Source organism: Maylandia zebra, linkage group LG8 (assembly GCF_041146795.1).
Source record: "Maylandia zebra isolate NMK-2024a linkage group LG8, Mzebra_GT3a, whole genome shotgun sequence".
In the NCBI taxonomy this organism is placed as follows: Eukaryota; Metazoa; Chordata; class Actinopteri; order Cichliformes; family Cichlidae; genus Maylandia; species Maylandia zebra.
Window position 1 is genome coordinate 8,511,015 of NC_135174.1, and position 14,845 is coordinate 8,525,859.

Consider the following 14,845-nt stretch of genomic DNA (forward strand, 5'->3'; position numbering starts at 1 on the left):
GAGAATGTAAAACAATAACGTAACAGTTTGCAAACTGGACCCTTGAAATTAAATACAGAAACATTACTTACTACTATTACTTTGTAACACCCTATAAACTACTGAAGTCAAGGTCAAGCCTTAAATGTAATTTTTAACATCTTGTTTTTTTGCTCTACTCAGTAAATGTAGACAGACATCCTGGGTCTACTTAAAAGGCTTGCAGCTGGGTTCTTTATAACTTGAAGGTGACTGAGGTGTTCACAATATCGCTTACCTTAAAACTAATTGCTACGATTTCTTGCAACTGGTCACCTTCTCCTTTGAAAAAAACTAGTAGACTGACTTGATCAGTTGATTGACTTGATCAGCCAGCACCCAATAACAAAAGCTTCTGTAAGGTTGAAGGAGCAATTCAGACATGAAAAAAAAAAATCATGTTTTGATCAAATCATTGTTTGACTTTGGGTCTAACAGGAAGGTACAAGTGGCAGATAACCCAAATCTATGAATAATATGTTTTAGAGGAAGAATGGAAAACGATAATGTTCCAAACTGGACCCTTGAAATAAAATAAAGAAGGATTACTTACTGTTCTGACTTTTACTACTACTACTTCTAACCTGTGATAGCTGTCTGGCGTTTAACACAGATATTAAAGTAAAAAGCTAATAAAACAATGACAGTTTTATCCTGTTTTTTGAAGTGGCTATTCACCTGGGTAAAGCCAAAGCCATTATCGGTTAACGCTAGTAGGACCACTGCAGAAGTTTCCATCCATCCATTCATTGTCATAACCACTTATTCAAAAATAGGGTTGCAGTGCAGCAGATGGCAACAGTTGGGGTAAACCCTGGAAAGGTTGTCAGTCCATCACTGGGTTAACGCGTAGATGGAGAACCATTCATCCCCACGCTGACACCTAGGGTTAATTTAGAATCATAAGTTAAACTAAAATCCATGTGACTGGACTGTGAGAGGAAGTCACTGTACCCAGTAGGTGCATAAATTCTATCGTGATATGTTGATATCTGTTTTTAGAAATTACTGCTACTGTAACTACCACATATCTTCAGCTTCACGTTTCTTTCTGCGAGACAACAAATGAAGCACTCTAGATGCAGGAACGTGATGAGCAAGGTAACAACAGAAGACTGCAGTAGCCCTTGACTCTCTTAACGTATTTTCCCCATCCTTTAGAGTTTAAGGGAGATAGGTCTGGGGTACAAAATAGTAGATTTAACTGCAGAATTAAATGCAAATTGGTCTCTCAAAGATAGCATACCCAACACTCCCGCAGTAAACAAATACGATGTGCAATATATCCATTCCTCCTTTGTTTCTTTCCAATACTCATGGGAAGTATCAGGAAAGTAATTTGTTAGTTCAAAAGGAGGTGCATGGTGATTAGGTCCTGAGGCTTTTCTGCACACAGTTTATTCACTTTGCTACCACAGAGGTCTGACTCACTGGGTCGGCATTCTATTAATCCAGCATCCACCTGGCACCCTCACACATATTAATGGAGTCTTTGGGCTCTGGTGTAGCGCAACAAATACAAACAGGGACGCTGAGGTTCAACTGCAGCGGATTTGTAAATAGGAAGCAGCATGTGGCAGAGGCTAGAAGAGAGTAATTATAGGAGCTCGTGAAAAGTCGGTGAAAGACAAAGGACAACTTCAAAGACTGTAAATGAAGAATGATGGAGAACAAAAGAAGACCAAATCTCTTCGGCTGTTCTGATAAAAGTCAAACTGTTTTAGTGACTTATAGAGATGCTACAGTGGAGTATGTTTTATGGAATTTTGCGTATTTGTATGTACTTGTGAAAACCGTAGAACCAGCAACCACACTGAAGCTCTTAGCTGTTAATGAGTCACAGCAACTCCAAAGTTTTGAACTCATATTCGGGCCAGGTTCTCCTAAAGACAAAAAAAGCTTCATGTTACTGTTTAACTTTCAGTTTTTCAGTGTGGTTTCTCTTTGAACTCTATCACTTCTCCTTGCATGGCAACGCTTTACTCCAATGACCTTCCCCACCTGTTACCTGTGAGCGCCCGTCTCCGGGAGCATGAAGACCACACCCCCACCCACCTGCTTACAAAGAGAGGTTGCTTCTACTGACTGATCCGCAGTCAGGTCTGAACCAGAACTGACGTTAAGCAGAAAGTAGAGGTAGCTGAGCAGCAATCTGTGTTTAGAGGCAACGTCAACCCACCTGCTTTCTCTTAAATCTTGCAAAAATCCCCCCAGATAATTTCACAGATGTTTTGGTTTTTTTTTTCTGTAACACTTTTTATGTGTGCTTTTTTTTGTGTGCCAAGGGTGATGCTTCTAAATCATGCTCAGAGATTGATTCCTTTGCACGAAGCATGGAGGACGTCAACGGCAGCAAGAAGGATTTATCGGCCTCTGCAGGTGAGGCATGTCCATCTGCTGTTCATACAGCATGTACATAGACTACATATATTGATTTTAGCTCAACGGGAACAATTCAGTTCAAGCCTGTGGGATTCATTTAAAGCCCCTATTACGAACATTTGTTTAAACACCCGCCATCTGTGTTTGCATTTTCCCCTCTCCTATCTTTGCTAGACTCCTGTGGATTGCACACTGTTGCAATTCTTTAAAAATTGCACGTAAAAGTTTGTGATACAGCAGTAAGTTAGGCCTCAGGCATTTAAAAAGTACCCTGTGAAAACATTCCTCAGGCTTCTGTAGTCTGTAACCTCCTATTGTCATTCTCTTCTCCCGCTTCCGACCACTCTCGGTGGGCACGTGCCCGGCTATCTCTCTACACAACATCAAGTCGGCAGAGTGGCCTCATTCATAATTCCTCATACCATCCCCTCTAATAAGTGTTGGCAAAGACTGAAAAGCCCAGTGGATACACTACTATATGTATAGAGTACAACTCCCAGATGTACTGTATCATCTCCCCTTCAGCCCCTTCAAATGCTCTGTGTAAAACTGCTTACTTAGCTGGAAGAGCCTAACATCTTCTAGGCCTCGGATAAAGTTTCGAAGACGGAGGAATTAGCGTTATTAAAATTGCATTCCCCTGCACGTCATGCATTTGTGTTGCTGCCAAACATAATATTCTCTCCTACGCATCCCATAAGATTAATGCCCTCTTGAAATATTCATGTTGCTCAATAACAGTAAGAGGCATATATTTGTTGTTTTTTATAGTCACTGTATGACTGAGGGTGTACCACATTTTCCCTTATTCCTGCTTTTTCTCATGTCTTTATTCAGTTTATCAATTTCACCACTGTAAAGTGTTGTTTTTGTCCTCTTTTTTCATTCACTTTTCTTCCACTAGTAGTGCCTGCAAATGGTCATGTGGACCTGAAGTCTAACCTGACTCCACCGCTAATTACCCACACTGCTGCCACCCCCATGCCCGTACCAAAGTTGCCCGTGGGAGGTGAATCCAACCCGGGTTATGAGACTCGTCGAGGCAGCAGCAGTTCTGTAGACCCAGCCTGCTATGAGAAATCACCGGTTTGTGTATTTATTTAATATTCTCATGTACAAACAAAAGGGCATGCCAATTTTCATGTAATAACCATGGACTGTATTTAAAACATGGATGTAGCTACTTTGACATCACCCTTTGGCTTGTGGACTGCTATTTAGAAACATAGTTTAAGTAGCTAGCCAGTGCTAAGAACTTAACATTTGATTGTTGGGTTTCTCTGTATTAGTGTACAGTCTTTACCTTACAATATTAACCTACTGCTGACTGTTGTTGTGATTTGGCACAAAGCTAATGAAACTGAATTTATTTAAATTGACTCAAAACTATACTATGTACTTGTTAAAAGCTAGTTGGCTTGGCCAGCAACATGCTAGACTTTGTTACTAGCTAGCAAAAAAAAAAGGCAACATCAATGCCCCCAGTATGTTGCTTGAAGGCATAATTTAGCTATACACACTAGCCCCGATTTTTGTGCCAGTGTTAAAACATGCTCATTAAAAGTCTATGGCATTTGACAGTTTGGTGGGGTTGAGGTGAGCCCCTAGTGGCCGTTAGAGGAAGTTTAATTTTTGATACCACCCTACGTTCATTTTGGCTTCCTTTTTAAACCTTTTGGAAGTTACTGCTGGGTAATAATCCAGTTCCAAGTTGTCACATAGCTATCAATATCACATGTGTTGTGTGATAAATGCCAGAATTTACCCCTTTCCTGACAGCTGTTTCCCCCAGAATGTGCGTCTAAAAACATTGTATGCTCTAATGATGTGTGGGGTCATAATGATTGATGATGATTAATAAAGTGCGCCAGTCTCACAGTCAACTTATTGGTACCACTGCTGCTCTTTATTTGACAAACTGATGACAACGATGAAAGACTGACAGATTATGTTGATACCTACATTTGCTCCTATCTATCTGTCAGCATGAATCTCACTTAAATTCACCTCACGCAAAGCCTCGTCGGTTGTATTCAGCTGGCTTTATTTGCATAACCAAAGCACTAAGCCACAAAATTAAAACTGCACTATGCAGTTACACTTGTGACTTTTTTTTACCCTCCTCCCGTTTGTTGCAACCCTCCTGCTCCAGACCAGTGTCCGGAGCTCTTCCCCTTATGCCCCATGGAGCTCCGGTAGTGGCCGGACAAGCCGCAGATCCAGTTGGAACAGCCTGGGTCGTGCTCCATCATACAAACGCCAGAAGAGGCAGTCCGGGGAGCGACGGTCGCTTCTGTCGGGGGAGGGTGGCTCAAGTTCAGAAGACGGGGAGGGCGGAGGAGAAGGAGGTGGTGGACTGATGGAGGAAGATGACGCATCACTGGCCAGGACGGACTCCATGTCCCAATCGCAGAGAGGGCCCAGGCACAGGAGGATGGAGTCAGTGGAGACTCGGAGCTCAATGGATTTGCCACCTGATGCTTTACTCCAGGTAGACCCCTCTAACAGTTATCAGTTTAAACCTCGTACTAATTGTTAAGATTCATGGACAGTATGACACCTGACTGGGAGTCGTAACTTAAAATTAGTTTCCATAGTTTTTTATTTACATTTTTTTTCACCTCGTGTAGGTGCCCTACCGGTACCGCTCAGCAAGCATGCACAGCTCCAGACCCCCCTCCCTGAGCCATTTGCGGCCCCCAGAACACAATGACTGCAACGGAAAGGGATCTCCATCAGTCCTGGGTCCCACACACGTCTCGCTGGAAGAGAACACCGAAGACGAGAACGCAGAGGAGGAGGTGAACCTGGTCAGTCACCGTCCAAGTGGGCTTGTTCTTATGACTGGTTTTCTTGCAGGTCTAAGGCCAGATAATTGTATAAGGTTAGCAATTAGGCTAAAAAGTTTATTAGAATTTTAAGCAAAGGCCAAACTGATTATTGATCGGTTAAGCATGTTAAAAGTCTTCAAATAAATTTGCATATATTGCATGTCTTTCTAATTCTTGCCTATTTCACTGAACCCTGTTTATTCCATTGCTGTCTGTGATACATATAAACCAAACAGGGTTTTAAGCATATATATTTCAGAAATTCTTGAACGGGCTTGTGGCTCACTATATGCAACAGGAAGTTGTGTGCAGATGAATAATAAATGCACTGTGCACTTTTTACTCCGTGCAGGGTCGTTTTGCCAGGTTGTTCCGCTGGCTGGAGAAAAAACAGCCGGCGTGGTGTAAGCAGAGAGATACCTGGTCGCTCTACCTCTTCCCTTCAGAGTCAAGGTAATGTTCACATCTCCGATCACCTCCACACTTATAGATCTTTGGCCTGCCCTCTTGTTTTTCTGCCATAAAACTATCTTTTTTACATACTCATCCTGGGCACAGAACGCTGTTGTTCCAAAAGGAAGATGCTTATAAGCAGCTTTCTACTGTCGCAGCCATCAGCGTACCAAAAAAAAAGATTGAAACAAGTCTTACCATTGCGTCTGACTGACATCCCATGATGCTGACTAAAATGGCAAAGAGTTTTTTAACCGCACTGCGACCGCATCAGCATTTTTTCCCCTCTGCCGATATCAGCGCCTCTTCCGTCCTACATTCTCGCTTCAGAAGTCTCTTTTATCTGCACATTTCTGCCATGTCAGGGGGTGAGTAAGCGGGAGCAGAGGGAGGAAGGGAGTTTCTCCCTCTGAGTGCTGCATGTTATCTTGGCCACGTGCTGAATCTGTCGCTTCCCTCCCCTTCTACTTCGCCCCCTCTTTCCTCACTCCTCCTCCCCTTCTGGAGCTTTGATCCGAGCGTCTCTGCTGTCTGTTCAGAAGATGTGGCTGCGAAGGCAACACTAAGCAACACCCTGGCCCCCAGCCTGCTGCCCCAGCCACAACAACATGCTAATTAAACATCCCAGAACAACCCGCCATGACAGGAGCTGTATTTTAGCCAATTCAACTCAGAAGATGCTTTAATCTTTTGCTGTGATGGTTTTAATTTAATGATGAATTTGGAAGCATAAGGGGAGTGTTAAAGACTCAGTAAACTCAAAAAGATTTTAAATAATATCTATATATCATACTCATGGTTACTGGTTTCAGCTTGTGTATTTATATGGTATGTGTATTTTGTGTTTTTTCCTGCAGTGGTATCAGGGGGCTGTGTTTGTTTGGCTCTGACTGAAATCGTTGCTGTATTTTAACAGTGTGCCAGCTTTAACACCACGGGGTTGTGCACTGATTTTGACGTAGCATTTTAATTACTTTGCAGCAATTTATGCCTCAAATGATCCACATTTATCCAAAGGTTTTTTTTCCACCTGAAATCTTTGGACTTTTTTTGTTACCGACGAGTCAAATAGCTCTTTTTGTATTGGAATTTGATCCACTTGGCTCACTAACATTTAAAATGACAAAAAATACACATAATTATTTTATTTGAGCTAATTTGTGTGAATGTAACCAAGTATAATTCAGGCACAGGGCTTTAAGGGAGCAGATTTACTATGCAGAAAATTCTGGTATTTCTTGCTTTCTTCATAAAGTGAAGAACAGTTGATCCTAAACTCAAGTTATACTGACTGATACATTATTTAAACAAAACACTTTATCATATGCTTTAAATTAAGATCAAAATCAAGTGTACGTCCATATTATTAGAGATAATTTCCCATCTGTTCAGTGTTGGAGAGCTACAGTGCATATGCGAGTCTAAAAACTGTGGCTGGTTCTCCTCTCTGTTGGTCATAACTTATAATTTAGAAAAGGTTAATAAGAAAAGCTCCATGTATTCTGCTCCTGTTGGAGTAGTAAGAAAACTGAAGGAGCTTGACTCAAACTGGACTTCTAGCTGGCTTTCAGTCACAGCAGGCTGCGAGAGCTGGCTATCGTTGAGAGTGACACCGAGGACATAGGCTCAGCGTGGCGCCCATTCTGGCCTTGAACCACCGCAGACGCCTGCCTGTGCTCACAATCACATCAAGAGACAGCAGCACGGCGGGAGGCCAAACTCCAGCAGCTTTCACATGGACCCGAGTTCACCTCAACCTGCCTTTTGTGCTACGCTGTTGTTACTGCCGCTACTGATGATTACTGCAGGGGAAGTTTTTAATGAGTGGAGGAGTGGGCCAGCTGTGCAGGCAGACTGAGGTACAGTCACAGCAATTAGACATGTTCGCGGTAAGAAAGAACAGTGGTCTGTCAACATGTGGACCAGAGATGTGCAGGGCCCATGCGGTACCCCGTACAGACTGTGATTAAACCCAAAAGAAGGCTGCACTTTGTGGGAGAACTGACACGTCAGCAGATAGTGAGATACAGGCAACAATAGAAGAAACAGGAAGCAGGGAGCGGGTTTTAAAATTCCTTTAAATAGTGAAAGCAATGATGTGTGGCTCGTTTTTTTTATGTGTGTATGTTGTCGCTTTCCACTATCAGGAAATATGTACCCGTGCAGGTTGAAGAAAATGTTAACTGTTCCCAGCATCCGTCAGCTCTTTCCAGGAAGGCAATCATCCAGCACACAGGAAGGGATGCGGTTTATGGATTCTTTGGAATGCACACAAGAAGAACTGAGTAATTAGTATAAGTGGATTTTGTCTTTTTTAGCTACAAAGAGGTCATGAAAAATTAAGGCAGAGGATGCAAGCGGACCAGACAGTCTACCACCTACACTGTTAAAGTGGCAGGGGAATTATGAGAAGTGAGTGCAATTTGCAAAAAGGGCACGAACAAAACACTCAATTGACAAAATTTACAAGTATGCTGAAAAATATGAATTTTGAAGGTGTGAGCAGAATGTGAGAGAACTGTGAGTTTATGTCCAAAACATAATAGTCATGTGAAAAAGGTTTTCACAGGGAGAAACTAAGGAAGCCCTTACTCTTTCCACAGAAATTAAGAAGTTAAGTACCGTAGTTTTCGGGTCATAAGCCACTACCTTTTTCCCACACTGTGAACACAGTGTGGGAAAAAACGGTTCACGGTTCAGATAATTATAAAAAGTTAATGGTGAACTGGAGTTCACACAGAAGCAGAGCATAAACCCTGTGCGGCGAATGCATTTTTTTTTCATGCAGCCAAAAACATTCTTCTTGGTAACAGTAGACCAATAAAATTGATAAGTAGTATATATACGGTATATATTTTTACCGGTTGTTAAGAGACGTTATCTTGTTTGTGCACTGTTCCGTAAAAAAAACATAAGCAACGTAATTTGTGTGTTACTGATACGTACGTATACTTAAAGGTAGCCGTGTTACAGGCGCTGTTCGAGGAAAAAAAGCATTTGCAGTATGTATTTTTGTATGTTTATGTTACCATGTTTATGTTACCTTACAGCTTAAATTAAACGTTAAAAATCCTCACGTGTAATATTTCTGTGTAAATATCTCATATTACGAGTGAAACGCATACGGCTTAAAATCGGGTGCGGCCTGTACAAGTACAAAATTGATTTTCTTTCTAAAATTAGAGCATGCAGCTTTTAATCAGGTGCACTCTGTAGTCCGGGACTTACGGTAGCAGCCACGTGCTGCTTAGGAAATGCCTGAATTATAGTGCAGCAGGAAATCTACATCATAACATATGACGTAACCCCTTCTTAACCCTGTGCTGTAAACTTCCATGCCAGTCACTTCCATGCCAGCGCCGACCCGCTACATTTCTATCTGAAGTGTCTGGAACAATGTCCTTTGGACAGATGAGACCAAAGTGGGGATTTTTGGTCATAATGCACAAACTAATTGAACACCCAATGAGTGTCAAGCACAGTGGTGGAGGGGTGATGATTTGGGCTTGCTTTGCATACATGGGACTTGGATGCCTTGTAGTCACTGAGTGAACCAAGAACTCCTCTGAGTAGCAAAGTATTCCACAGTGAAATGTGAGGTCATGGTTCTGACAGCTAAAACTAGTCTGAAATGAGCTCATGCAACGACCCAGTCAAAGCCCAGACGTCAAACACACAGAAATACTGTGTCAGGATCTTAAGGGCATAACTGCACAAATGCCTGCAAATGAAGAAAAGTGAAATGAAGCAACAATGTAAAGAAGAATCCTTCCACAATGACATGACAGACTGTTAATGTCATACATATAAAGGTTACTTCAGGTTATCAGTGCTAGGTGGTTCTGCAAACTACTCAGTCACACACCCCACTTGACTGTATTTACAGTGGTCCCTCGCTATAACACGGTTCACCTTTCGCGGTCTCGCTGTTTTGCTGAAATTCTTTCTTTTCTTTTTTTTTTACAGCCCATTTTGTTCTGCGTACTGATTGGCTGTAGACCACTGTCAATCAATCTCATGTCGTGTCTCCTGTACAATACAGAAAGTGTTCAGCAGTGTGACTCTGTAGTGTCGTACTGTATGTTCGTAAGTTTTCTCAAACAAATGCAAAAAATGTCGACGAAATGTTTTGCACCATCAAAGGCAACCGCGGGTGCCTTTGGTTTCATTCTGTAATACTGGACTTATTTTTCTAGTTTTGAACTTTGAGAGTGTTTAAACAAGAGAGAAAAGTGTGGAAATGTTTGAGCCTGTCAGAAAAAAGTGTGTAGTGAGGGGTTTTACAGCCATAAAACATCTATAATAATTGTAAAAAAATAAAGTTGGCTACTTCGCGGGTTATTTTTAGAACCTAACTACTGCAATAAATGAGGGACCACTGTACTGTGTTGATGAGATATCAACTAAAGCTGAACCTGAAAACCAGTTTGTACCACAAGTTGGAGTAATAAATCATGTTAACATTCTAATTAACAATGGTGGCCAGTCTACAGAACCATCAGCAGTTTCAGAGGATTAAGAAAAGGACTTTCAAAGCTTTATACAAGAGAGGAGTTTTCAGATGCTCTTTGTGACATTTGAAAAGCTAAAACTAACTGCAATGAATAAGTCAATGATGTCAGCTGTCATTTAAAAGTTCTGATGCTAGAAAACTCAAAAGGTCAGTAAATATCATCTCAGGGCAAAGCTTCAAGCTCGCGTCGAAACACCAAGATGTCAGCGAGTGTTTCGAACGGAGCATTTTCCACTTCATCTTGTAGTGGCAGGTTTTTTTGTTTTTCCCCCCTATTTTTAGTGTGCATTTTGAAAAAGAGGAGGTTATTTGACTTTGACATGAAAGTTCACATCCAGAGAATGAGCTCTTCTAACATCAGAGGAGGAGCTGCTACGCCACTTTAGGAAAACACACAAACTCTTTATCATTAAGCCTCTTGCACACAGATATGAAATACCACAGCCTGTACGACAATGAATAACACACTCGCATACACACGTGCCACACAAATGCAGCAAGTGTCGACACAGCGATGCTTGTATTGCCAAATAGAGCCTGAAATCCAGATCTGAGCCTCACAATATTGTCCTCTGCTGTACACTTCTGCTGATACGAGGCATCAAAGTGGATTTGATGCACAGTTTAATCCCTGCTGCCATACATGACAAGCGTTCCCTCTTTCTCCCTGCTGTCACAAACCGAAAGCCACGAGAACCTTTTCATGTTGTGTAATGAAAGCAAGGCATAATTAATGACTCCTAAATCTACAGCTCTTCATTACAGAGTTACTGTACGCGAGACAAGCGCTCTTAAATTAAATGAGATTGTTCATTTCTTATGAATGCCCTTGTGCGGCACATAGTATTATTCCAGGTTTTATGGAACACGCCTCCACTAGCATGAGTAGAACCATTTCGTGGCGCTTTAAATGTCTACGCCAGTGCAGCTCAGAGGAAACACTGCACATTTTGCTCCAGTGTTTGTACATCTGAGGGTTTCCCAGACGAAACACACTTGAAATGCTTGTAAAATGTGACACACTCTTACAAAGTCAATGATCCAAAATCTCATCAGCTCAGCTATTAAATAAAATCAAAGTCCAGCTGACTACAATAACAACGCTACATGCACTTTGATATATCTGTAATAGCTAACGTATGACGCTGCAGTCTTTGCTTATTTACTGAAAACTGTTTCTGTTGCTGAAGAGGCTGATTTAGTTGCTGGTTTGTTCCAGAAGTCAATGTGTTTTTGTTTTTATTTTACATTTTATTTATACAGCACCAAATAACAGCAGCAATCGCCATAAGGCGCTTTATATTGTACTGTAAATACAGTAAAAACCCAACAATCATATGACCCCTTATGAGCAGGCACTTTGGCAATAGTGGGAAGGAAAAAACCCCTTTTAACAGGAAGAAACCTCCAGCAGAACCAGGCTCAGGGAGGGGCGGCTATCCGCTGTGATGGGTACTGTATTTATACTACCTGTTTAAGTTGTTAAGGCTGCTGTTTTTTCATGTGCCACTGCAGTATCAATAGATATCTTAGTTGCAAGATTAGCAGCAGCTGGTGTAGTTGCTGAGTTGGTGTTGTAGGTTGCAGGTACTGCTATATTTTTTGTTTTGTGTTGGTAGTTTAGTTGCAGGAGGTGTTGCTGTAATTTTAGTAACTGATTTACTTTGATTAGTCACTGTGATTAGTTATTGGTGTTGCTGTAATTCCTGCAGTTGGTTTACTGTTGATGGAATTTGTATTTGCAGGATTTGCAACATACTGTTAAAGGTTTTGCCATAGTTCCCATAGCTGGGTAAGTTTCTTGGATTGCCATCTTTTGTTGCCGTAGTTGCAATGGATGATTTTTTTTCCATGAGATGTTTGTGTTTGGTTTAAGGTGTTGCTGTAATTTTAACACTTTTTTTCCTTGCACAGGTGGAATTGTAAATTGCATTTCTATTACAGTAATTCCAGTTGGTGGTTAGTTTCATAGTAGGTATTGTTGGTTGCAGGTAATAAAGTAAATTGAATTGCTTCAGTATTTAAAGGCGTTGCCACATTTTGGTGTTTTTTTTGTACAGGTTTTGTTGCAGTTGCAGTAGCCGGTTAAGTTTTTGGGACTGCAGTGTGAGCTGCTATGTTTGGTTTCTATCTTTGGCTCTAAATGCAGTACAGGTTGGTTAGTTGCAGATGTTGCTGTAATTCCAGTTGCTGATATAGTTGAGAGAGCAGCCATGCCTGCTTAAGTTGCTGCGTTTGTCCAAGTATTTCTGTAATGCTTACACATTTTTTAAACTGTATTATTTATTATTATTTTTAAATGTATTATTGTTCTTATCCTTATGTTGATTGCCGTGTGTCCACAGTTAGATATAGCGGGTTTGTCTACCTCCGAAGCACTGTGCACATTGTGGCTCAAGAGTTGGCAGTTCGTCTTGTAATCGGAAGGTTGCCGGTTCGCGCCCCGGCTCGGACAGTCTCAGTCGTTGCGTTCTTAGGCAAGATGCTTCACCTACTGGTGGTGGACAGAGGGCACTGTGCTCGTTTGCAGGCTTAGAGGAGAAAGGAAGCAGACACTGCCTTAAGGTAGTGTTTAAGGCAGTCATGTGACAGTGGCTGTAGTGTGGATGGATTGGAGGAAATGTCCTGTTAAGGAACATAGGACAGTTTTTCTGTATATGCCAAGCCTATTTCCTCTCTCACAGAAATGTCCATTCTTTGCTTTTTGCCTTTTATTTGTAAGGTTCCGGATCCTGTGCAATAAGATCATCACCCACAAGATGTTTGACCACATCGTGCTGGTCATTATCTTCCTCAACTGCATCACCATCGCCATGGAGAGGCCTCGAATCGACTCCAAAAGCGCTGTAAGTGTCACAACATGTCAGGTAGGTAGGTAGATAAAGGAAGACAAAAGGGAATTCCAACCTCTGCTCAGACAAACACGAACGCCTGGAAAGAATCAGGTGTGTAGTTTTCTCTGTGCAGAGAAATGGAGTGGAGCATAGTGTTAACAGGGAACCACTCCTGTTTGACTGCAAGCCAGCAGTGTGTGCTATACCCCTGTACCTACTGCACTACATCATCAACACCATCACCTCTTTCGCTAATGTGCCATTCCCTTCAAACAGAGGACTGGCAGGATGCCTTGCAGCAACACAAACACACACCTAACTCTGTGTCCTTTCCAGCAATAACAGCAGAACCGGGCCCAGAAGTTCCATGCATAAACACAATAATTATCACTGTTTGGTTTTTTTTATTTTTTTTTCTTTCGCTGGGCGAGGTGTTCCGCGGATCGGCCTAATTGCAGTTCAGTCTCGCTGGAACGTGGCGTTTTGCTTGTTTTGCGACTGAAACACGGAGGAGACAGCACTGTTGTAATTGATTCAATTATCCGTGGGCTGGTGTACGTGGCTAATGTCCAGGAAAGGAGATGTTTAACAAATGGAGGCTGCCTCCACAGGCCGCCCGTTCTCATCAAGGCAGAAGGAACGCGCACACATACACAAGCATTGATTTCTCCCCTCTCACGTCTGCGAAATCCAGCGCAGCAGCCGCTCTAGGATTCACATCAGAGAGCAGTATTTTCAGATGCACATATATTTCGCCAGCTTCCTGCCGTGGCCGCCGTGTCCGGCCTGCACCCAGAGGTCGTTATTGAAATGAGATGGAAATGTATGACGCAGAAAGCAGCCTCAAACAAGTGAATGAGCAGTCATTACAGTTGCGAGCTGCGATGCTTACTGCTACAGACCTCATTCGCCTGGGTGGTCATTGCATGATGCCATTTGTTTGTCTTTGCGGGTTGTTTTGAATTAATGAAGCCGACTGTGAATCGGCTTATAACATCCAAACATGTATATTTTATCACTCTGCTACTCTTTGAAAGTACCTGCTCTACATCACCCCACTGCGCCAACTTGACAACACATGTAATTTACTTTAAATAGAAATGTCAGAGATAAAGCGTCTCAGTCACAACATTTTAGCGTGGAATGCACGCTACATAATTAGCTTATTGTCCTGGAAGTTATGTCACTCGCATTGCATTTGGCTTGCGGTCCATTACTGTTTTGGTTTGGTGCTGTGTGTTGCCTGGATACTGTCGTCCTGTAGCTCAGTGGAAATGATTGAGGATGATTATAGCACCTATTATGATTTATTATTTCTAATTGAGCTAGGGGACAATGCATCACTGTCTAAAGCTCTAAACTGAATTATATCAGCGTGAACAGGATAATGTACGATCCATCGAAGTTTTCAGGGGCCGCGTCATCGCTCCAGACCACTTTAGAATAGAAGTGCCGCTAGACACAAAGAGAAATGCCAGTTTCTGCCTTTGGTTGCTGTTTCTCAGCACAGGCAGATTGATCCACATTGTGTTTCAGCACTTTTACAGCAGCTGCTGTTGTTGTACTTTTAGCATTACTTCAAACTGGGTCTGATTCCTGGGGCGACCAGACTTGTGGTCAGGCAAACAAGATTCCAGGTGTTGAACTGCGAATAACAGCACCACCACCACCGGAGATGAAGGTTAAGAAGCAACAGGGAGGTGCTTTACTCCTATTGAGGATGCCCGGATTCCTGTCACTGTCCTGCCTTAGGCTAAAAATATATCCAAGATGTAGAGAAATAGACCCAGAGAATATACATAGACAAAAGTTTA

At 42.1% G+C, this 14,845-nt stretch overlaps 1 protein-coding gene across 10 annotated transcripts in view; it reads left to right on the top strand.

Annotated features, from left to right (window-relative positions):
- cacna1g (calcium channel, voltage-dependent, T type, alpha 1G subunit) overlaps positions 1–14,845 on the top strand; it is a 207,819-nt gene that overhangs the window by 120,730 nt on the left and 72,244 nt on the right. For 8 of the 10 annotated variants that reach the window (XM_004557531.5, XM_023153368.3, XM_004557532.5 and 5 more), the window contains exons 14-19: positions 2,304–2,397; positions 3,305–3,486; positions 4,553–4,891; positions 5,031–5,210; positions 5,584–5,684; positions 12,920–13,043. In XM_004557531.5, the coding sequence (XP_004557588.3) occupies positions 2,304–2,397; positions 3,305–3,486; positions 4,553–4,891; positions 5,031–5,210; positions 5,584–5,684; positions 12,920–13,043 (1,020 nt within the window). The remainder of the gene's footprint in view (positions 1–2,303; positions 2,398–3,304; positions 3,487–4,552; positions 4,892–5,030; positions 5,211–5,583; positions 5,685–12,919; positions 13,044–14,845) is intronic. The other 2 variants (XM_023153369.3, XM_076887263.1) reach the window with 1 other exon arrangement.